The 22,235-nt window shown below is 56.5% G+C and overlaps 2 protein-coding genes and 1 long non-coding RNA gene across 3 annotated transcripts in view; 1 reads left to right on the top strand and 2 right to left on the bottom strand.

Annotated features, from left to right (window-relative positions):
• ACO2 (aconitase 2) overlaps positions 1–6,312 on the top strand; it is a 51,839-nt gene extending 45,527 nt beyond the window's left edge. Inside the window, exons 10-18 of the mRNA XM_079937148.1 lie at positions 261–418; positions 629–702; positions 1,452–1,563; positions 2,456–2,578; positions 2,817–2,972; positions 3,872–4,063; positions 4,524–4,656; positions 5,156–5,277; positions 5,781–6,312. Of these exons, the coding sequence (XP_079793274.1) occupies positions 261–418; positions 629–702; positions 1,452–1,563; positions 2,456–2,578; positions 2,817–2,972; positions 3,872–4,063; positions 4,524–4,656; positions 5,156–5,277; positions 5,781–5,918 (1,208 nt within the window). The 3' untranslated portion in view covers positions 5,919–6,312. The remainder of the gene's footprint in view (positions 1–260; positions 419–628; positions 703–1,451; positions 1,564–2,455; positions 2,579–2,816; positions 2,973–3,871; positions 4,064–4,523; positions 4,657–5,155; positions 5,278–5,780) is intronic.
• Positions 6,313–6,458: 146 nt separating this feature from the next.
• On the bottom strand, positions 6,459–20,495 carry POLR3H (RNA polymerase III subunit H). Its single transcript, XM_079937149.1, has 6 exons — positions 20,077–20,495; positions 17,532–17,628; positions 11,042–11,128; positions 10,510–10,573; positions 8,908–9,109; positions 6,459–7,703 (listed from the first exon to the last, which is right to left on the bottom strand). Exons 1-6 carry the CDS (start codon positions 20,185–20,187, stop codon positions 7,650–7,652), a joined length of 615 nt encoding a protein of 204 aa, XP_079793275.1. The 5' UTR covers positions 20,188–20,495; the 3' UTR covers positions 6,459–7,649.
• A 155-nt stretch (positions 20,496–20,650) lies between these two features.
• The window catches only part of LOC307194879, a 7,478-nt gene continuing 5,893 nt past the window's right edge, over positions 20,651–22,235 (bottom strand). The window contains exon 3 of the long non-coding RNA XR_013830646.1: positions 20,651–20,788. This is a non-coding gene — a long non-coding RNA (uncharacterized lncRNA). The remainder of the gene's footprint in view (positions 20,789–22,235) is intronic.

Raw genomic sequence — 22,235 nt, 5'->3', positions numbered from 1 at the left:
TACTACTGTAAGAGTGGCTTGTACTGCTTCCACGCATGTTCAGTGTCGTGTTCACTGGCCTCATCTTCTTCCCTTAAATGGCTGGGTCAAGAGGAGCTTATCCTTTACTCTTAAACAGCTAGGTAGTTTGCTTCCAACGTGTCTCTGTTGGAAGCAGAGTTGGTGAACTCTTGACCAGACCTGGATCATTTGCGGTCAGGTGGAGAGCTCTGGTTACTCTCTCCTCCTGACTCCTGGCCTCACCACCTATGATGCACCAGGTCTGATTGGCAGCTGTACCAACTCCAGCTACGAGGACATGGGGCGTTCAGCTGCTGTGGCCAAGCAGGCACTGGCTCATGGACTCAAGTGCAAGTCCCAGTTCACCATCACGCCAGGCTCTGAGCAGATCCGTGCCACCATTGAGCGGGACGGCTACGTGAGTGCCCACGCATCCCGCCCCTGGCTCCCCCACCCCACTGCTGAGTAACGTGGCTTCAGGGCAGAACAAACCACAGCCTTGTAGGCAGGGGCTGGGACAGGCCCCAGGGTTCCCATCAGCTATTCATCCCTCAGGCTGCTGAACCACCCTTTCCCATCAGCTGCCAGCCTGCCCCTGACAACTCCCTGTCCTCTGTCCCTGCTGCAGGCACAGATCCTGAGGGACGTGGGTGGCATTGTCCTGGCCAATGCCTGTGGCCCCTGCATTGGCCAGTGGGACAGGTGAGAAGCACGATTTTTTTTTCTCTCTCTTTTGCGGTACGCGGGCCTCTCACTGTTGTGGCCTCTCCCGTTGCTGAGCACAGGCTCCGGACGCGCAGGCTCAGCGGGCATGGCTCACGGGCCCAGCCGCTCTGCGGCATGTGGGATCTTCCTGGATCGGGGCACGAATCCGTGTCCCCTGCATCGGGAGGCGGACTCTCAACCACTGCACCACCAGGGAAGCCCCAGAAGCACGATTTTGATAGGACGGCCCTTTATGTCCTGGGGTACAGAGCCCCAGATGTTGAGGGGAGATGTCATTGAAGTGAAAACTCTCAGCCCAAGGCCTCTAGCTTTGGGGCTGTTGCACATTAGAAGACTTTTCCAGGAAGGACTGGAAAGTTGGGCTGGAAGTAAAGAGGAAGAGCCTCCAGCAGCACTGAGTGGCCACCTGGACGAGCCTGGGGTGGCAGGAAGAAGCCAGGGGGCCTCATCGTAATGCACACAGTGGTGACCTCTGATGCAGCCTCTTGAAAGGAAGCAGTGCCCGGGTCAGGAAACTCTGGCCTTGGTCTGGCCTCTGTCTTACGTGTGGTCTCAAGCAAACCTCAGTGATGCCCGAGGTTCCCTCTTGCTCTGTGTGTGTGAGTTCTGGGAGGAGGTGACCCTTTCAGGGTCTTTCCAGTTCCCCCTCCTCTGCCATGAGCTAGGCAGGATGGGCCAGGTGGCAAGGCCAGACATCCCTAACTCTGTCCCCTCTGACCTGGCAGAAAGGACATCAAGAAGGGGGAGAAGAACACCATCGTCACCTCCTACAACAGGAACTTCACAGGCCGCAATGATGCGAACCCTGAGACCCATGCCTTTGTCACATCCCCTGAGGTGAGACTCTGCCAGGCCCGGCCCTAACCTGGGACGGCCTCTCGGGGCCCTGCTGCTGGCCGGTCAGGGGAGTAGGGGCACTGGGGAAGGCCGTCTGACCCCGCAGGGCTGCTGAGGGAGGCTTGGCATTGCAGGGCAAGGGACTGTCAGGGCAGAAACCAAGAGCCATAAACCTTGCCGGCCCCAGGCGTCCAGCTCCCTTGGTGCCCCCCGCCTGGCTCCGCTCAGTGGCAGGAGCCTGAGGTCTCATTTAGCACAGTTGCGATGGTGAGCAGGAGCCTTAGCATCACCTGGGGACAGAGGCAGCCCACCTCCACCCAGCCCTATGGCCTTGACCCTGTCGCTCCCCTCCTCTGTGCCCCAGGGTCCTGTCAGCGGCCCAGGAGCAGCGCAGGAGTTGCTCGCACTGTCCCTGAGCCGGGAGGGAGGCCGCTGTCATGGTGAACAGCCACTGAGCCGCGTGCTCCGGGCACTTAGTGATTGTCCGCACTTGGCCAGTCTTTTGTAACTTGGTTTTTTGAATGAGTGTTCCAGAAATACTTTTGTGAAGAAACGGCCCTTTCCATGTTTTCAGTGCCCATTAAGGAACATTTTCACTGCAGCCACATTTCCGGCCTCTCTGGGTCCAGCACTGACCCTGGTCGAGGGGGCTCTGAGGTCAGGCCCCAGTGGGGGTGGTAGAGGCCAGATTACCCTTGGGTTCATGAGTCCCCTGCGGGCCCAATGGCCCTGGTCCCAGGGAGATTCCTGCAGCTCCCGCCTCTAAGGGGAAGAGTGGTCTGTGGAGAATCTGGAAATTTCCTGGGCTCCAGCTCAGCTTTGGTCTCTGCTGAGGTGGAGGAACGGGAGTGGAGTTTGGTGCCGACTGACAAATTGGCCGCCTCCATTTCAGATTGTCACAGCCCTGGCCATTGCTGGCACCCTCAAGTTCAACCCAGATACTGACTTCCTGACGGGCAAGGATGGCAAGAAGTTCAAGCTGGAGGCTCCAGACGCAGATGAGCTTCCCCGAGCGGTGAGCAGGCACCACCACGGCCACCTGTCCTGCACGCCCGCCTCGGCCTGGGCCTCAGGGCCGCTGTGTGGCTGAGACACTTCCTGCCCAGGAGGGACGCTCACCGTCTGTGAGGGTGAAGCGGCCGTGTTCACTGGGAGAGAGCGGCTTGGTGCTCGGGGGAGCTTGCCTTCCGTGAGAGCCTTTCTGAATGGGGGCTGAGGGGCTGGCACCCAATGTGCCCTGTCCCCTGCTGCAGGAGTTCGATCCTGGACAGGACACCTACCAGCACCCCCCTAAGGACAGCAGCGGGCAGCGGGTGGACGTGAGTCCCACCAGCCAGCGTCTGCAGCTCCTGGAGCCTTTTGACAAGTGGGACGGCAAAGACCTGGAGGACCTGCAGATCCTCATCAAGGTCAGCGGCGTGGGGACAGGGAGGACACTGTGCTGCCAGGGCACCCTCCCTTGATTGGTAGGAAGGGCCGTGAAACCACACGTTCTCCCATGGACCATGGTGGAGGACACAGTCAAGATTAGGGTGGGGGCAGGAAGGGAGGTTTGGCTGCAGAGGAGCCAAACCTCTTCCACTGCCCCATGCCGGGCAGAACTGAGTCTGGCCAGCTGCTGTCTGAGGCCCTCAGCAATCCTGCTCCAGCTGGTGAGGGCCACCTCCAGTGGGTGTGGGTAGCGAATGCAGCACAGGGAGGGCAAGATGGGCACATGTGACCCTGCACAGCCAGGTCTCCACACGTCTGGCTTGCAAGACAAGCTCCGGAAGACGTCATTTCCTCTGTTCCCACAGTTGAGCATCGGGGGTATGGCCTGTGTTTGGGAGCTGAGCAGACAAGCTCTTGTGGTACAGCCAGAGGCCTCAGACCCATGTCACACGTGCATTATGCTGTTAACTGTGGGGTCTCCAGGCAGTGTCACAGCCAATATTAGGCCCACGTGGTAGATGAAACTGATCAGTCACTAGCCAGAACCCAGACACATCCCTGGGCTCCTCTCTGTGTCGCTGGTCTTCCAGCCTGGGCATCTCCTACCTGGGGGCCTAGGTCTAAAGGGTGAGTGAGCAGACATACGTGTCCTCCATGTCCAGACTCCTCTACCCCCTCTGAGGGGTGGGTGACAGCCTTGCCTGAGCCCTCTTGGCCAGAGTGGTGACGCCGAAACTGTAGACCCTGTGTCACAGCCCGACATCCTTCTCGTGTCCCCATCCCCCGGTCCCGCTGCCTGCCTCGAGAGGGCCTCTCCCTTCATCCGCCACTCAGAGGCCCTGCCACGACCTCTGTCCTCTCTGCTCACCCACCCCAGGTCAAAGGGAAGTGTACCACTGACCACATCTCGGCTGCTGGCCCCTGGCTCAAGTTCCGTGGGCACCTGGACAACATCTCCAATAATCTGCTCATCGGTGCCATCAACATCGAAAACGGCAAGGCCAACTCCGTGCGCAATGCCGTCACCCAGGAGTTTGGTCCCGTCCCTGACACTGCCCGCTACTACAAGGTGGGTTGGTGGGGGTTAGGGATGGGGGTCCTCTGGCACCTCCTGGTGGCTGCATGGGGCAGTGGGTGGTTCAGGGACAGGGGGAGTCCATACCAGTAACTTTGCAGTTGAATAGTGTCCCAGTGCCACGGAGGCAGTCCCATGTCTGTCACCCCCACTGCCCTGGGCTCTCCCCGACACTGTGCCCCCCACTCACGCCTGCCTCCAGGCTGAGCACTGATGGGGGGGTCGCACCTTCTCAGGCCCACTGCAGACAGCCAGGGCCCGTGTCTCATCACATGTCTTCCCAGGGCCTGGTTTGGGCCAGATTCACCTCTAACTTCACCTGTCCTTGGGGAGCAGGTGAGGAGGAGACTCTCTAGCTCCTTGACCTGTGAGCCTTAGGAAGCCCGAGGACTGTGCAGGAGGGGGGCCAGTGCCCTCCTCTCCCTCATAAACTCGCTCCTTACTTTCCTGACAGGCACATGGCATCCGGTGGGTGGTGATCGGAGATGAGAACTACGGCGAGGGCTCGAGCCGGGAGCACGCGGCACTGGAGCCTCGCCACCTCGGGGGCCGGGCCATCATCACCAAGAGCTTCGCCAGGATCCACGGTGAGCTGGAGCGCCATCCCAGCCCCATCCACCTCCCCTCGCTGGCAGCCCAAGGTTCCTTAACCTGCCAGTGGCCCAGTGGGGCCTGGAGCCACACGCCTGATTCCTGGGGCGTGTCGGCAGCTCATTTTCCACCATCACCAGCCTCCAGCCTCTGCCCCTTCAGGTTTGCGTGGATTCTGACACCCACGGCTTCCCATCTCTAGCATGTGCTGGTCTTGCTTCCAAACTTGTAGCAGTTGAAATCCAGGGCACGTGGTCAAAGGATTGTCTCTGATTGTCAGAGGCCTCAGGAAACACAGGCACCAAAGCACACTTGCATAGGGCCCCACATCACTGGGAGTGCGCCACCTTGGTCCTCATAGTCGATGCCCCAGGTTTGTCCCCATGTGGCAGGACTAGGGGTGCCTCTCCCAGAGCCTTAACTAGATTTGGTTGGTGAGGTTCCTCACAAAAGGAACCTGCCGTGTATGGACTGAGTGTGCCCTCTGCCTTCTAGAAACCAACCTGAAGAAGCAGGGTCTACTGCCCCTCACCTTCGCTGACCCAGCTGACTACAACAAGATTCACCCTGTGGACAAGCTGACCATCCAGGGCCTGAAGGACTTTACCCCTGGCAAGGTAGGGGACCAGGGAAGGAGGTGGACCAGCCAGCCCATTTCCCCCAGGGCCCTCCTAAGAGGGGAGGGGAATGGAGGGGGCAGCCACCTTGGTTCCCCTCCTTCTAAACCTGGCCCTACCTGCACCTCCTCCCATGAGCCTCTGTTCCAGCTAGAAGGGCCCCTAAATTCTCCAGATAACCCCCCTAGAGAGGGAAGGAAATGCCGTCCCATAGATGAGGGTAGAGCCAGCTCAGGCCCTCCTACCGTCCACTCAGTAGCCCAGGCTTGGCACTCAGAGGCCAACAGCCCATGCCCGGCAGGACCTTCTTGGCCCCAGGAGTTAAGCCATCTAGGTCTTACCATGGCCACCGAGGCCCAGACCTGGCCTAGGATTTGGTTCGCCTTGCTGGCCCCAAGGACCCAGAGCATTGACCCACCCTCCTGACCCTCTACCAGAACCGAGGGCCGTGTTCCCAAGAGCCAGGCCACCCACACCTGCCTCCCTCCCCCTCCTCCTCCCAGCCCCTGAAATGCATCATCAAGCACCCCAACGGGACCCAGGAGACCATCCTCCTGAACCACACCTTCAACGAGACCCAGATCGAGTGGTTCCGCGCTGGCAGTGCTCTGAACAGAATGAAGGAGCTGCAGCAGAAGTAAGGTCCTGCTCTGCCACCAGCGCCCGCCCGTCCTGCTCCTCGGACCCAGCTCCGGTGTCACGAGTGCAGTTCTGCGTCACCAAAACGGGATCTGATCCGATCCAGCCGTGGCTTCGCTCACCACCGAGACGGTGTGGCCAGGCCTCCTGGCCTCTCTTCCCTCTGCCCATGGAGCGACCCACAGGTGGGGGTGGGGAGGTTCTTAAAATAACGTATCAACCCCCCACCTTCCTGTTTTTAGTTTGATTCAGATCTTGAGCAGCTTTGGGCAACTGTATTTATTTTTAACGACAGACTCCCATCTAAAGTTTTTCTCCTGCATGATCATTTCACTGGTGGCCGAAGGGTTCAAAAGATCCTTTTGCTCTTCTAAGGAAAATAAGAATCCAGATTCAGTGAGTGTTCCTTTGTGAGTGATGGTGTCTGTGCTGTTACCAACTCCAGCCTGTGGGGCAGGGGGTCCTTCACAGCCAGAGTCAGTGGATGCCGACAGCCACGCCACAGCCGGACCCATCACCAGACTTCCCACTTTCCTTCCCGCCCTGCTTCTGCCTGCAGCCTCCCCTCCCCACGCCCACACATTCCAGTAGTTTCCCCAATGGGGGCAGGGGTTGGCCCAAGATGCAGCCCCCACTTCCCCTGGGCATCGAGTTGCCTTTCAAATGCCCAGAGAGTGTCTGTTTTACAGACAGACCACCACGTCCAAGGTCACAGCTAGTCCATATGTGTACTGCTCCCTAGTTTCTAGTACAGGGCGGCCGCAGGCACTGCTCTGCAACTGCTCCTCTCCCTGGAGCACTGCCCACTGGCACTACTCATACCTCCACGGCCCTGTGTCCATGTGAGCAGAAAGGCCAGGGCAGGAGGCAGGCTCCACGGAGATTCCTTCATCAGGACAAGACTTGCCTGACAGAAACATGGCGTCGGGTGGGTGCTACAAAACGATGTCCTGGTCCCGGCAAAAATTCCTGGCAGAAATGAGTGAAGGGACAGGACTCTGGCAAAGCCATTCTGCTGAGTAAATGATGGGGTGCTTGCCCTGGTGCCAGGATCTCACATCACAAGCAGACACCCACTGGGTGTTTGTTCCTGGTGTGGCCAAGGTCGGAAAGTGACAGGTGGCCCGAGGCTTCCTGCTTTACTGCTGGTGGGGGAGTAACAACAGCAGGTCACCAGCCCTCACCCCCTTGGGCCAGCAAAATCCACAGCATCCACTTTCCTGACGGAGCTGGTCAGCTGAGTCCAGGCCGCCCCACCTTCCACACGCTGGTGGGAAGAGGGTTTTTCCCTTAAAGGTCAGACTCTGATCAGCAACTGGCAGCTGCCCCAGGCCAGCCTCTTGCTGTTACTTTATGGAGCCACCAAGCTCAGCTGGCCCAGAGCATAGCCTGAGGCAGCCTGGATCTCTCAGACCCCAAGTCCTGCCATTAAGTCATCTCCAGAAGTGATCCGGGGTGAGGAACTGTCCCAGCTGTGGCAACTCGGTAACCTTAGAACACTGAGACAATGGTGGCTCTCCCAACTGACGTGGCCATCATTTATTAAATATCTTTGTTGTCACTGACAGGCAGAAGTCCATGTGGACGGTGGGACTTAGCGGGGTAGGTCTGGGAGGAGGAGGGGAGGGCACAGCCTGGAAGGGCACAGGCTGCTCTTCGGATCCTGTCGTCTTCAGGACCCGCCGCACCACCTTCCCGAGGGCTGGGCAGGGTCCAGTGTCAAAGCCCCAGTGCTAGCTGCTAGTCCACCAGGAGAGAAGGCCCAGGCCCGGCTCACTGATGGATCCCTGCCAGGGGGGGAGAGAGAACAGGCATGTTTCATCTACCTTTAGAGCTGGAGCCAACCTGGACAGGAGGCAATGGGGGCCCTTCCTTTTAGGTGCCCAGCACAGGCCAAAGGGAGGGTGGGGCACACCCCAGCCAGGAGGCTCTGGGGACATGCCGGAGCTGCAGCAGTACTCCCCGCTGGTCCAGACTCCCCTCTCCTGCTCCAGCCTCTCCTGAGGCATGTAAGGAAAAGTGCTGGTTTACTGAGGGTACAGCCCCTCACCCCTCGCCCCCAGGCCTGGCCCACACAGGCACCAGCAGACCAGTCCTGGGCCTGGCTTCTGAGCCACTCGTGGTCTAGTTCTGCCAGAAAGGCCTAGTAACCTTGAGCCCCAGCCTCCAAACACACGCAGAGGGGAAGCCTTGGGCCACCCACAATCCTGACAAAGACAGGTGCCCTAAAAGTGAACTACGGGGCCCACGTTATACCAGAAAACCCTACCAGCAGGCCCCTGAAATCCCACTTTTGTCATGTGTCGCTCACTGTCTGGCTTCATGAGGATAAAAGACAAAAGGGACCCAAGTCAGATCTGGCCGGTTGCAGCTTCCCTGCCACCTCAGGCCGTGTGGGTTTGTAGTGGGAGCAGCCCTGCCACCCCTCCCTTGGTTTCTTCCTCTCTCAGCCCCTTGGCCCACAGCCTCGTCGTCCAGTTGGTGTCATCCCTCCTGTGGGCGGGGCCTGGCTCCCTCGCCCTCCCCAACAGCCATGGCAGCTGTACAACCTCGCTGCAAGAACTACTGCTGCCCTGGGCTGCCCTGGAGGCGCAGTGGTTAAGAATCCACCTGCCAATGCAGGGGACATGGGTTCGAGCCCTGATCCGGGAAGCTCCCACATGCCACAGAGCAACTAAGCCCGTGAGCCACAACTACTGAGCCTGCGTGCCTAGAGCCCGTGCTCCGCAACAGGAGAAGCCACCGCACCACAACCAAGAGTAGCCCCCGCTCCCTGCAACTAGAGAAAGCCCACGCACAGCAACAAAGACCTGACGCGGCCAAAAAATAAATTTATAAGGAAAAAACAAAGAACTACCGCTGCCCTGGCCTGCAGAAATGGGGCTGCCCAGGGAGAAGGGACTGCCCAAGACCCCACAACAGGGACCTGCGCCCTGACCTGCTGGGGCCTCCCGCCCCTCGGTTCCCCGCAGTCTTATGAGGACAGCTTACCACAAGCGTGTACGGAGCCTCCTTCTTTGGCAGCTCCTCGCTGGAAGAGGTGGCATCGGCTGAGCTGGGCCCAGTGGGGGACGTGTCCACAAAGCTCTCGTCCACCACCCGGAAGCGGATCTCCTCGCCGGTGTCCATGTATAGGTCGTGCGCTCCTTCCTCCGTCTCGTACTCCCACACCCACACTTGCTCTGCCTCATCGCTAGGTGGGGCGCAGGGTCAAGGCAACAACCAGGCCACGGGGGAGCCAGAGTGTTGGGGAGTCCTCCCACGGCACGCCCCAGGAAAATCCAATCCCAGGCTGAGATGCTTTGGGAAGTCACAGGAAAAGCAGGCCCAGCGCTGTGTGCGAGAGGCAAGGTCGGGCCGGGCCCAGTGAGTGGCTGGATCTCCTGGGCACCAGGATCCAGACTGGGAACACGGACCCCGGCAGGCACCACGGGACACCAGCGCAGGAGGGAGCTCCAGAGCACAGCGCGAGCTCTGCCTCAACGTGGAATGACCACAGCCCCTCGGTGCCTGAGGTCTTACTCTGCCCGTGTGTCCTCTCAGAGGCCACCCACCTGGGGCCAGGCCCAAGCTCTCGGTGCCTCAGGGTCCCCATCTGTAAAACACAGATTACAGTAAGGCCTGCCCTCCAGGGCTGCGGTGGGGAGGTAATAAAACAGCACATGTGGAAAGTGCTTTCCACAGGACCCCTCGGTCAGCCCGAGCGCTCACTGACGCTGGCCAGCGTTCTCCACATAGTGCAATTCCACATCCCTCTCAGTGCCTCAGGACACTTGACAGCAGGCAGCCCAAGGACTTGCCCAGTTTCCAAGAGGACACGGCAGGATGGGAGGTCACCAGGCTGAGGGACAGGCCAGCCTGGGCCAGGTTTTCTGGCAAGTTCCAGAGCCACACACAGCCCCTGCCCTGCACACATGTGCGCGCGCGCGCACACACACACACCCACGCACGCACGCACACACCCCGGCTTCCTACTGCCGGCTCTGCTGGATGGCCCCCCTCCAATCAGCAGAGCTCACACCGAAGAGACATGCTGCCCTCTAATGGCAGCCCCGCAGATGGGTCCTGCCCCTCCTCTGCGCCAGGTCCCATGCTGGGCATTGCAGGTACAGTCGGGACAAGATGGGGTCCCTCCTGGTGAGCAGTCTCGGTGAGCACCCACAGAAACAGCAACCCCAGTGCAGCAGGCAAGGGCTGGGACAGGGACAATGGGGGAGCCAGCAACGGGAATCTTCAACCAGCCTAGGACCCGCAGAGCCAAGCCCTCAAATGTTAGCTGAGGGGGGGGAGGTGGGCCAGTCAGGCGGGCCTCTAGAGGGAGGTGACCTTTGAGATGACTCCTGAAGGGACAACCTAAGCGCACTGAGCTGGAACCAGGCCTGACAGTCCAGATGGAGGCGCAGGTGTGCAGACACCACGGTCAGTGTGAGAAGCACAGGCAGGTCAGTGCTTCCAGAGCAAAATGCAAGCTGGAGGGGTGGGCAGAGGCCAGCAGCATCAGGTCACAGGACCCAAGGCCACCTCGAAGAGTGAGGACCTTCCTTTGGAGAGGCCCGAGCTCCTCCATGACCCACTCTAACCCTGGGAGGATACAACTTGGCCGGCTGCTGCAGTGACTCTGGAGGGATGAGAATGTCATCGAAGAACCCTAGAGAGACTGGAAGACATGCAGGTCACAGCATGAGACGGGGCTCAGAATGGACAAGCAAGCCCTTACCCTGTGCTGCCCATGGAACCCTGGGCCCCGTCCCCACCCCAGAGCCCCACGCCTCTGCCACAGCCTGAGCAGCCACCCAAACCCGAGGTGGACACTGCACGACAGGGACCAGCGGATGCCAAGGGCCCCGAGTCACCTCTGCCAGCTCCAGTGCCTGCCCTGAGGTCCTGACTCACAGCCTTGCAGTGACAGCCCCCAGCTGGCCTAGGTCCTCACAGTTAGAGCACGGGGCTGAGCATCCCCCTTGCGCACAAGCTGCTCAGACAGCTCGGGAAGGTTCTCTTTACCTATGTGACCCCTCCCCTGACCATGCGGCCCAGCACAGAAGCTAAAGGGAGGCAGGCCAGCCCCGCCATCTGCCCCCAGTGTGCTCCCGGGTCTCATGTGAGGACTCAGGGCCAACATTACCGTGCACTCCCTCCGGGCTGCAGCCTTTGATGTTTCCAATCAGAATCTCGTCCAGGAACGGATGGAACACCACATAGCGAAAGTGAACTGGAAATGAAAGCGTGTCGGTGATGAGCAGGCCATGAGGAAAGGCTGCTCCAGCTGGGGTGGCCTGTGCTTTCCAGTGTCCACTCTCACTCACTGGCATGCTGACCCCGTGGCGGCACCAAGAAGCCACACAGCAGTCCACGCCAGGCGCCCGTGGGCCTAGACCTGTTAGCTAAGCCGGAGGGACCCTCGGCCCCGTCCCCGGCAAGGCCACAACTTGGCCCCCGTGTGAGAGGCCGGCAGCACTGGCCCTGGAACTGAGGCTCAGTTCCCAAATCCATCGGTCACAGCTGAGCTCAGATTCTGGGCCAGCAATGACTCCAAAGGCAATTCCAGCCTTCCTCCAGGCTCTCTCCTTTATTTATTTATTTATTTTTAAAATTACCGGGCTGCTGTTCTTTTTTTTCTTTTTTTAAAAAATTTATTTATTTTTATTTTTGGCTGCGCTGGGTTCTCGTTGCTGCTCGCGGGCTTTCTCCAGTTGCGTGAGCAGGGGCTACTCTTCATTGCGGTGCGCAGACTTCTCATTGTGGTGGCTTCTCTTGTTGTGGAGCACGGGCTCTAGGTGTGCAGGCTTCAGTAGTTGTGGCACGTAGGTTCAGTAGTTGTGGCTCACGGGCTCTAGAGCACAGGCTCAGTAGTTGTGGCGCACGGGCTTGGTTGCTCCGCAGCATGTGGGATCTTCCCGGACCAGGGCTCGAACCATGTCCCCTGCGTTGGCAGGTGGATTCCTAACCACTCTGCCACCAGGGAAGCCCAGGCTCTCTCCTTTAAATTCTAACAAGGGCAGAAGCAACTGGCAAAGAGAACCAGGTTTGGAAACAAGTTCCCCCATCTCCTGCTGATTGGCAAAGTTTGCCCCAGGCATAGCTCTGACCTGGAACAGGATGCTAAAAATGCTCTGGAATTTGGGGTGAGGGAAGAGCCAATAAACCAGCAAAAATGCCTCTGTGGGTTCTCAAGTCCTGTCCTATGTGGTCCCTACTCACCTGACCCCAAGAAAAATATCAGGTAAGGTCTGTGCCCACATCACAGACTCTGACTCCACAGCCTGGCAGAAGCCGTCACTCCATCACTGCTGCCCCTTGCTGAGCGCCTGCCCCCTGCCCTGCACACACGCGTGCACGCACACACACGGGGTGTCCACCGAGCCCCAAAGGTGGTGTCTAGGGCCTGAATTCCGCCAGGGCTAGTAAATAACCATAAGGCTGCCCCCTGGCAGTCGCCCAGTGCCCATCACGATCCACCTGTGTCAGATGTCATGCTTCCTCAGTGTGACCATGCTCAAGTGGCTCAGAGAGGCTGAGTTACCCACTCACAGTCACACAGCTGTTCTGCCAAGGGGAAACTCCAAGTCTTTCTGAACCATGAGACAGGAACGCTGGGTTGAATCTGCCTTCCTCAGAAAGGGTTTAATCCCTAAACACAGGCTTCTGCTACCAATGCCCTCAGCTGCCTGGTCTGGCAGCCTCACCCCAAGGACAGCAGGGTCCACCTGGCCCCCAGCTCCCCACCAGGCTGCTTCCCCATGGCTCCACCAGGCAGGAAAGTGTGGGAAAAGGAGAGGAGGCAGCTGGTGCCCCTCCCTCCCTGGGAGGAGACAAATAAAAGCCGTCTGAGCCTTCTTAAGATGGGAGAGCCGCATGCTGACCTCGGAGAGGGTAGATGAGGGCAGATGTCACTTACGCACAGCATGGAAAAATCCTGTCCCCTGTATGACCCAATGTCAGTTCATTTTAATAAATCCCCACGGAGCCTCTGCCAGGTCTGTGCCAGGCCCGATTTGGGCACTGGGCTTGCAGGGGCAGGATGACACAGGATCCTGTGCCCAGGGAGCTCAAGGCTGGAACAATTACCTCCAGAAGCAAATGGTGAGCCACCCAGGTGTCTGACAACAGATCAATGTATAAACAAAATGTGACATATCCATACAATGGGAGATTATTCAGCCTCAAAAAGGAATAAAGTACCGACACATGCAACAACATGGAAGAACCTCGAGGACATTATGCTACATGAAATAAGCCAATCACAAAAGACCACGTATTTTACGATTCTATTCATATGAAACGTCCAAAATAGGCAAATCCAGAGACAGAAAGTCGATTAATGGTTGTCAGGGGCTGGCAGAGCGGGGAGTAACTGCTAATGAGTACGGTGTTTCTTCTGGGGGTGATGAAAATGTTCTGGAATTAGCCAGTGGTGATAGTCACACAGCCTGGTGAATATACTAAAAGCCACTGTACCGTATGCTTTAAAAGGGTGAATTTCATGGTATGTGAATTATATCTCAATTAAAAAACAAAAAGGAAGGAACTTCCCTGGCGGTTCAGTGGTTAAGACTCCACGCTTCCACTGCAGGGAGCACACGTTCGATCTCTGGCCAGGGAACTAAGATCCCACATGCCACACGGCCAAAAAATAAAATAAATAAAATAAAATAGGAGGCCACAGACCAGCTGGAGGGCCAGCTGGGATGGTGCTATGTTGCGGGCCACCTCCCAAGACCCCCATCTGAAGTTCTAGGGATGTTTAGCCTGCAGGTGGGAAGACTGGAAAGTCAGAAAGGATGGGTCTGAAGGACCAGTAAGAAGAGGAAGACCCATTCTTAGTTGTAGGCTCGAGCAAACTTTGTTCCAGGATACGTAGGGCTGCCTCAGGATATGATGAGTTTCAACAAAGGACAAATACCATGATTCCACTCACATGAGGTACCTGGAGTAGTCGAATTCATAGAGACAGAAAGTAGAATGGTGGTGGACAGGGGCTGGGGGGCAGGGGCTGGGGAACTGTTGTTTAGTGGAGACAGAGATTCAGTTTCAGAAGACAATAAAGGGACTTTCCTGGTGGTGCACTGGTTAGGAATCGCCTGCCAATGCGAGGGACACGGGTTCAATCCCTGGTCCGGGAGGATCCCACATGCCGCGGAGCAACTAAGCCCGTGAGCCACACCTGCTGAACCTGCGCTCTAGAGCCCGTGAGCCACAACTACTGAGCCTGTGTGCTGCAGCTACTGAGCCTGTGCTCTAGAGCCCACGTGCCACAACTACTGAAGCCCACGCGCCTAGGGCCCATGATCTACAACAAGAGAAGCCACTGCAATGAAAAGCCCACGCACTGCAACAAAGAGCAGCCCCTGCTCGCTGCAACTAGAGAAAGCCTGCACGCAGCAACAAAGACCCAACACAGCCAAAAATAAATAAATAAATAAAATTAAATTAAAAAAAATAATAAGTTTTAAAAAAAAGAAGACAAAGTCGTGGAGATGGATGGTGGTGATGGCCACACAACAATGTAAATGCACTGAATACCACCGAACTATACACTAAAAATGGTAAATTTTATGTTATATGTGTTTTATCACAACTTAAAAAACAAGGGAAAAGAGCAAAGCAAACGGTGGGCACAAAGACAGGCTGCTCCAGAGCCCAGAGCGGGGCCCCAGTTCAGCCAGAGGCAGGGGAAGGGGGTGGGTCCAGCCGGCCTGGCAGGCATGGAGAACACAGGGCTGGTGCCAAGGAGAGGTACCCTAAGTGACAAGGGATAAGGCTGGCCAGTCGGGGCCAGTGTCACCAGTCACAAAGGCTAACATGTCTGAGCACCTACTATGCGCCAGGCACCGGACCAAAGGCCTCCCGTGGTTTTTCTCGTTTATTCCTCGCAAGGGCTGTGTGAGGCGGGCACCATTATCATTACACCGTTTTTCCAGGAGTGAGTCCCAGAGAGACAGGTAAAGTAATCTGGCCTGAGTAGGAGGAGAAACAGAAAGAAGCAGAAGGCAACTGGCAAATGAATAATCCTCTAAGCGAAGGCAGAGGCCCGGTGCGGAGCCCCGCTCAGCACACCCTTGGCCACAGCCCTGGCGAGGCAGTGGCGGGAGGGGGGCCTGGGCTTGTGCTCAGCCTCGAAGCCTGGCCACCGATCCCCACCACAGACCAAAGACTCACCCTGCGCGATGCTCGACGGGCCCTGAGGAGCCTTGTAGCCACGTGTTAAGCCCATTTTACAGATGAGGAGAGTGTGGCTGAGGAAGGTAGTCACATGCCTGAGGTCCCCACGAAGGGGGGCCTGAGCCAGAATTCAACTCCAGGTCTGTGTGACAGGCCTAACCCTGGGCTCTACTCCCGTACCTCGTTCCCAAGAACGCAGGGGACCCAGGGTGAAGCAGGGTGGATAAGAAAACCAGCAGTGAAGTCCTACACCAAGCAGCAGACACACCCAAATGAACGGACAGAATTTCCTCATATTTAACTTTTCTCTCTGAGTTTTTTTCTTTTTTTAAATTAATTAATTAATTTATTTTTGGCTGCGTTGGGTCTTTGTTGCTGCACGCAGGCTTTCTCTAGTTGTAGTGAGCGGGGACTACTCTTTTTTTTTTTTTTTCCGGTACTCGGGCCTGTCACTGCTGTGGCCTCTCCCGCTGCAGAGCACAGGCTCTGGACACGCAGGCTTAGCAGCCATGGCTCACGGGCCCAGCCGCTCTGTGGCATGTGGGATCTTCCCAGACCAGGGCACGAACCCGTGTCCCCTGCATTGGCAGGTGGACTCTCAACCACTGCTCCACCAGGGAAGCCTGGGGCTACTCTTCGTTGTGGTGCGCGGGCCTCTCATTGCGGAGCACGGGCTCTAGGCGCGCGGGCCTCAGTAGTTGTGGGTCACAGGCTCTAGAGCACAGGCTCAGTAGTTGGGGCTCACGGGCTTAGTTGCTCCGCGGCATGTGGGATCCTCCCGGACCAGGGATCGAACCCGTGTCACCCGCATTGGCAGGCAGATTCCTAACCAGTGCACCACCAGGGAAGTCCCTTTGAGTTTTTCTTGAAGTTCTGGCCCCCTGACCACTTGTCTCCTGGACAGCAAGGCCCCTGTCCCACGACAGAGACTGGGCTCAGAGCCCTCGTGGCCTTGTGTCCACATCACCGACTGGTCTTTCTGCTAACGAAACCGTCCTGGTCCCTACACGCAGCTCCCCACAGAGTTCAACAGCATCCGTGAGAACTAATTAAATCTCTGGATTCCTGGACACACACACCAGGCAGCCTCACGGCACATTCTGGAATGCTCGGACATCTCTGTGCTGAGGCTGACACCCACACCCCCCCCCCCCCCGCCCCCAGTACGGGCCAGGGCAGGGCTCCTGAAATGCGGCCTCCTGTGAGAATCCCTGCAGGCCCCTTCCCAGAGATTCTGACTCAGAGGGTCTGGGGCAGGCGGACGAGCGCCCAGCGGAAGGCGAGAGGCATGCCTGCACCCCGACTAGCCCCGGACCACCTCAATGGCGCCCTTGCCCTCTGCTTCTGATCTGGTTTGTCCAGGCAGGGGAGAGAAGAACACCCCGCTTCCTCCCTGAGCCCTCTCCTCAAGGTGACCCGCCCTCTACTCCTCCCTCCCATCCGGGGTGCACATCCCTTGCCAATGTGACCGCAGCCCCTCCCATCCAGAGGAAGCCCTTCTCCATCCTTAGACTCTGGCCTCGGCCATGTGACCTGCTCTGGCCAATGGGATATAAGCAGAGGCCTGAAAAGCATCTGTGCTTTGGTGCCCAGTCTACCTACTGAAACAGGACACCACACCGAGCAGAGACGTGAAACCCAGCCAAAGCCCCCCATCCAACCAGTCTGTCAACCACCAGACACATGAGACCACCCTATACCATCCAGCCCTGGCCAAGCCAGCCCAGAAGACCACCACTGAGCTGACCCACAGAATCGGAGAAACAATTCAAATCGATGAGCCGTCAAGCACTCGCTCTGTGCCAAGGTCCTGTCCTGAGAGCTTTGTACATATTAACTTAGTGATTCTCACAACAATAACGTCTACTGTTAAAAAATTAAAAAATAAAGTCTGTTAACTGCATTTTACTGAAGAGGAAACAGAGGCACAGAAAAGTTACATGTTCCGCTCAGGACACACAGCAAGTAAGTAGCAGAGTTGGGATTTAAACCTAGAGGCCACACTTTTAACCATTATGTCTTGGTGTCCCTCAAAGTCTCCCACCCCCATCCAGCCATCTCCCCAAGAGGGGCAGCTGTGCTCCCCTCCGCTCTCCCCACTTTTAAGCTAGCAATGCCTACTCCAATTGTCTTCCACTATCTGTCCACCCACCCTGCCTGAGCAGCCTGAGAGCCGGGCAGAGCGGGGCTCATATAACTCACAAGACCAAAGGGGACACAGACACAGAGCCACAATCTCAGAGCTGGAGAAGCCTTGAGAATCACCTTGTCTACCTCCCCTTCTTATAGATAGGAAACTGAGGCCCAGAAAGGGGAAGATTCTGCCCATGATCACCCAGTAAATTCCTGGCAGAGTCAGGACTAGGCCCCAGGTCTCCCAACACCCTGACCAGGACTCCCCCTACAGAAAACTGAGCCCCAAGAAGCCCAGTGCCCAGAAGGAGGGCACCCACCTTTGGTGTGTGATGCACCGTCCCCCGGGAACACATAGGCGTCCTCCAGCTTGGTGATGTCAAACAGGCAGATGCAGAGTCCCACGTTGTACACGACCTGTGGGCATCCATGTACACAGCCCGTGACCTTGAGGCCCAGCTCCCTGCGCAGTCTCTCCTGAGATCCACCCCCCACCTCCCACCCCCACCCCGCGCCGGGCAGGTATGATTATCCCCCTTTACAGCTGGAAATGCATTGGGGCACTGCCTGAGGTAAGGAACTCGGGGAGGATGCTGAACTCTGGAAAGAACAAGGTCTTTGGTGACATGACGGATGCAGGTTACAACGCCAGCTCCACCACTCCCTGTGTGACCTCCAAGGTCACTTCTCTGAGCCTCAGTTTACCCATCTGCAAAAATGGACATACCAGGCTGTGGGGTTGTTAAATCAAGAGAACAGCTGCGAAGTACCTAGCTCAGTAGCCAGCTCACCTGCTAGAAATAACAATCACCAATCAAGGATCATTATCATTACTAATAAGGATCAGTGGTGGGGAACCCCTGGTTAAACCTACACTTTCCAAGGCCCCAGTTCCATACTAGAGCTCACAGTTTAAAGTGTCAGACCACAGCTAATCGCTGTTCTGCTCACAAAGTCTCGGACACACAGACGGGGCCACAGGGACTGAGGCTGGCAGAGTGACACATGGGAGGCCCTGAAACTGGGCAGAGAACAGGCAGAGGACATCCCATGACCCATCTCCACTCCAGGATGCTGCAAAGGACTAGCTGCTTGGTGTCTGTTTATCTGACACCAGCGTCATCACCTCCCAGTTAGAGACCTTGCAGGACTGTTCAAGGATTAGCAGGAAGCTCAGAGAACTCAGAGTCCTGGCCAGACCTCAGGGCAATGAGGCAGTCGGCTGGCTTTGGAAGCACAAGGAGATGTGTGCCCTTGGCTGGACCTTGGACCTCTTCTGTGTGGCCTCCTCTCAAATGACTCAATGATTTAAATACAGAAATACTCGTCTGGGAATTCCCTGGCAGTCCAGCTCTTTCACTGCTGAAGGCCCCGGTTCGATCCCTGGTCAGGGAACTAAAATCCTGCAACCCTCGCAGCGTGGCCAAAAAAAAAGAAATATTTGTCTGAACAGGTCAGAGAAGGACCTGCATTACAGAAGGACTACATACCCTTCTTGTAACTTTCACACCTTTTCTCTTTGTCCCTTAGAGGTCCCTTCTCCTTTTACCTCACAAAGTAATCAGACACCATCCACTAAGGACTCCATGAGTTCTCTCCACCAACAATAAATCCCTAGGTCTGTACACTCCACCTTCTGTGATTTCAGGCTCTATGGAAGGGACCTGCCTTCTGCCGACAGCCAGCCAATCTTCCTCCGGCTCTCGCCTCAGCCTACTACCTCCTGCTGAAGACCATTATTCGATGAAGTCCTGCAGGCCCTGTATGACCTGGCTCCCACCACTTTCCAGCCTCTCCTCGCTCTGTGTGCTCAGGCCACACCAGCCCCTCCATGCCATGATAGATGCGATATTCCCTCCTGCCACAGGGCCTTTGCACATCCTGTTTCTGCTTCCTGCACAGCTCTACTCTCTGCCCAGAACCTCCCCCCCCAAACAAACAAATCCCCTATGTTAGTTCTTCCTCACCACCAGATCTCAGCTCAAGCACTATCTCCCTAGCAAACCCTCTTGTCTCCCTCATTGTAGGTGAAGTTCCTTCATTCCACAGGCTTGTGAACACCTGTTCTCATAACATTTACCTCAACGTCTCATCACACACTCAGCTGTGGGAGTCTCTCACCCATATCAGCTTTCCCCACCACACTACAGAGCAGAAGCTTGTCTTATTCATTTAATAAGCAATTATGGAACATCTACTCTGTGCCAGACTCTGGCTAAATATGGGGGATACCATGGGGAAGAAGACAACAGTCACTTGCCCTCATGGAGAGGGAAAGAGAAAAACAGTAACCAAGTAAACAAATAAGAAAAGAGTGGTGAGTGCTAAGAAGGAAAGAGTGACATGGCACAGAATAACTGCAGAGGCAGGGCTGCTTCAGAAAAGGCCACGGGAAGGCCTCTGAGGACCCAGCACTAAGGCATGCTAGCCTGGCACATAAAAGGTGCACAAACATTTTTTTGCAGGAATGAATGGATAAACCTCCTTATAGCTAAACTACCATCCATCTTCACAGAAACAATGCATGGTTGGACAGCAATTATTATTTCCATTTTACAAATGGAAACTGAGGCCCAGAGTGGGTAAAGGACTCGCCCTAGATTGCAAAGTAATTTGGAAGTGGGGACGCTAGCAATTCCCAGTTACAAGGCCTTTTTCAAACCCAGTCTTTCTTTTGATTCCTGCCAGCATCCTAGTGGGTTAAGGATTACCCCCATCCCATGCACAGGCTTAGAAACCGAATTCTGAGACTTTAAGCTATTTGCCCAACTCCAAGGCTTGGCATGGCCAGGCCGGCAGCGGGTGGGTAGGCAGTGCTGGGCCCTCCCGTGCCAAGGCCTGCCCGCGACCCCGTGGACCCAGTACCTTGTTGGCCAACTTCTTGTTCAACTCCTCGGCAATGGAGTCGTTGAGCTTCCTCTCAAACTGCCACGGGGGGATCCGCACGGTGTCTACCATCTCCACCAGGACGAACATCCCGGCCTGCGCGGGGGGCTCTGGGAACGGGTGGGTCAGTCACGCACCGGGGCCTGGGGCAGTGGGGATCCCTGAGCCCGCTCCGTCCCGTTCCAATAGCTGTGACCAGCCCCCAGGCCAGAAATGGGGCTGCACCGTAGGGGTGTCCCGTGCGGGGCGTGCTCCGCTACTACAAACAGAGGAAAATGAGGCTCAGCCGCAGGGTCTCGGGCTCGAGCGGGAGGGGTGCGCGGCCAGCCACACACAGCCCTCGCCAAGCGCCACCGCCACGCACCGCGAACCCACTCGCAGCCGGCGGCGGCAAGACTTTAGGCGAGACTCCGAATCCGGTAGCTTCCGGAGGACCGACCAATAAGAATCCTCGGCCCGCCCCCCGACGCGGGGCGGAGCTGTCTACCGGCTCGTGCGCGGGGCGGGGCGGGGGGAGGGGCCTGAGTGGGGTGGGGTGGGGCCTTGCCTGCCGCAGGCGCAGCTGTCAACCCTCCGACAACGCTCTCAGGTTGCTAGGCGACCTCGGTGCAATCCAGTCATCTCTCGCCCAGCCGGTAACTACTCTCCTTGCTGGCCTCGGGCCGTCCTCTAAGCTGCAGCCAGAGTGATCCTTTCAGAACGCAAACACAGCCATAAATAAATAACTAAATTTTTAAAAAGTATTTAGGAGATCATTATTTCTTCCTCTCAAATATCTCTCAAATTTTCCTTCTTCGTTCCATTCCCACAGCTATCACCACTATAATCACTGCCCTGAGAGCCTTTTCATTGCTGCCCTGGAGCTTAGCCACCACACATCCCAGCTCCTGCCCTCAAGTCCTTCCTGCAACTGACCTCCCACACGGTCACAAAAGCCTTCCCTTCATGAATATCTTTTGTCCACGCAGAAATTCTGGACTAAACCCAGCCTTCCTCTCCAGCCTCACCTCCCTTCTGTCCTCCTGGCACTGGGAGTTTCCAGCCCGAAGGATGGAGCAAGCCTTTTTTTATAACCCAACCTTGAACACTTCTTTACCTGAAAAACTCCTACTCATCCATTGGAACCCAAATGTAATACCTTTCTCATTCATTCATCCAACACACTATTTTACAGCTGTTAGAGATCCAGTGGGGAAGAAGAACTGGTTCCCAGGCCCAGCTTCAGCTCAGAGAGGGTGCAGGGAGGAGAGGGAGGGCGGGGCCAGAGGATTTGATGCTCTCTCAGGGATCCAAAAATTTATAGGGAAGATGAAAACTGGTGAGACTGGAGACCTAGGCAGGGTCCAGATCACAAGGGCCTTATTATTATACTATCCATTAACTTTTAATCCTCACAACAGCTGTATAAGGTAGGAGCTATTACCATTGTTATCTAATTTATTTCATTATCATTTATCTCTTCTCATTTTGCCTCACCGAAAGCAAAGAGGGGTTAAGTGGGTCGTTCTAGGTCACACAGCTAATAAGTGGCAGAGGTGGGATCCAGGCTCCAGAGCCCATGATCATCCTAACCACTGGGCTATGCTGCCACCACATTAGCCCAAGGGCAGCACCTTCTATGTCAGAACGGGGAAATGACATAGTGACACATCAGCTGGAGGGACAGTGGATGGGAAGGGGCTGGTGTGGAGACAAGAACACCAGGGAGGAAATTACTGGGTGGCCCCTGAAAGAGAAGACCCAAGCAAGCTGGTAGCCATGGAGAGCAAAGTTGGACCGAGTCCAGAGGCCTTCAGGGGGTGCTCTCAGAGATAGGGTGGAAGACCTGTGGACGGAAGTGGGAGGAGCCAACGCCTAAGGCCTTTCACTGAGATGGGAAACTGGAGGAGGGCCAGGCTCAGGGGATGAGGCCAGAATTGCAGAGTTCCCAGGCTTTTTTATAGTATTCAGCTCATAGGATTGCAACAGTGATTTGTTGGCACGATTGCTTTCCTCATTAGTTAAAACAAGGACCAGGCTTCTTTATTAATTCTCTGTGTCCTTCCACAGAAGCTTTGAGGTAGCTTACAAAAACACACAAAGACTTAGTCTGCAAGCTCCTCGACAGCAGAGGACTGTCCTGTCCCTCTGCATCCTCA

Source organism: Stenella coeruleoalba (genome assembly GCF_951394435.1).
Source record: "Stenella coeruleoalba genome assembly, chromosome: 11".
NCBI classification, from domain to species: domain Eukaryota; kingdom Metazoa; phylum Chordata; class Mammalia; order Artiodactyla; family Delphinidae; genus Stenella; species Stenella coeruleoalba.
The sequence above is the reverse complement of the archived record's forward strand: the minus strand, read 5'-3'. Positions and strand labels throughout refer to the sequence as shown.

Coding starts and splice junctions, on each gene's coding strand:
- POLR3H (XM_079937149.1), bottom strand. CDS start 20,187: ATGTTCGTCCTGGTGGAGATGGTAGACACCGTGCGGATCCCCCCGTGG. Junction 11,129..17,531: donor CGGTGCATCACACACCAAAG/GTGGGTGCCCTC, acceptor TTTCATTTCCAG/TTCACTTTCGCTATGTGGTG. Junction 9,110..10,509: donor CTGCAGCAGCCGGCCAAGTT/GTATCCTCCCAG, acceptor CGCCCCACCTAG/CGATGAGGCAGAGCAAGTGT.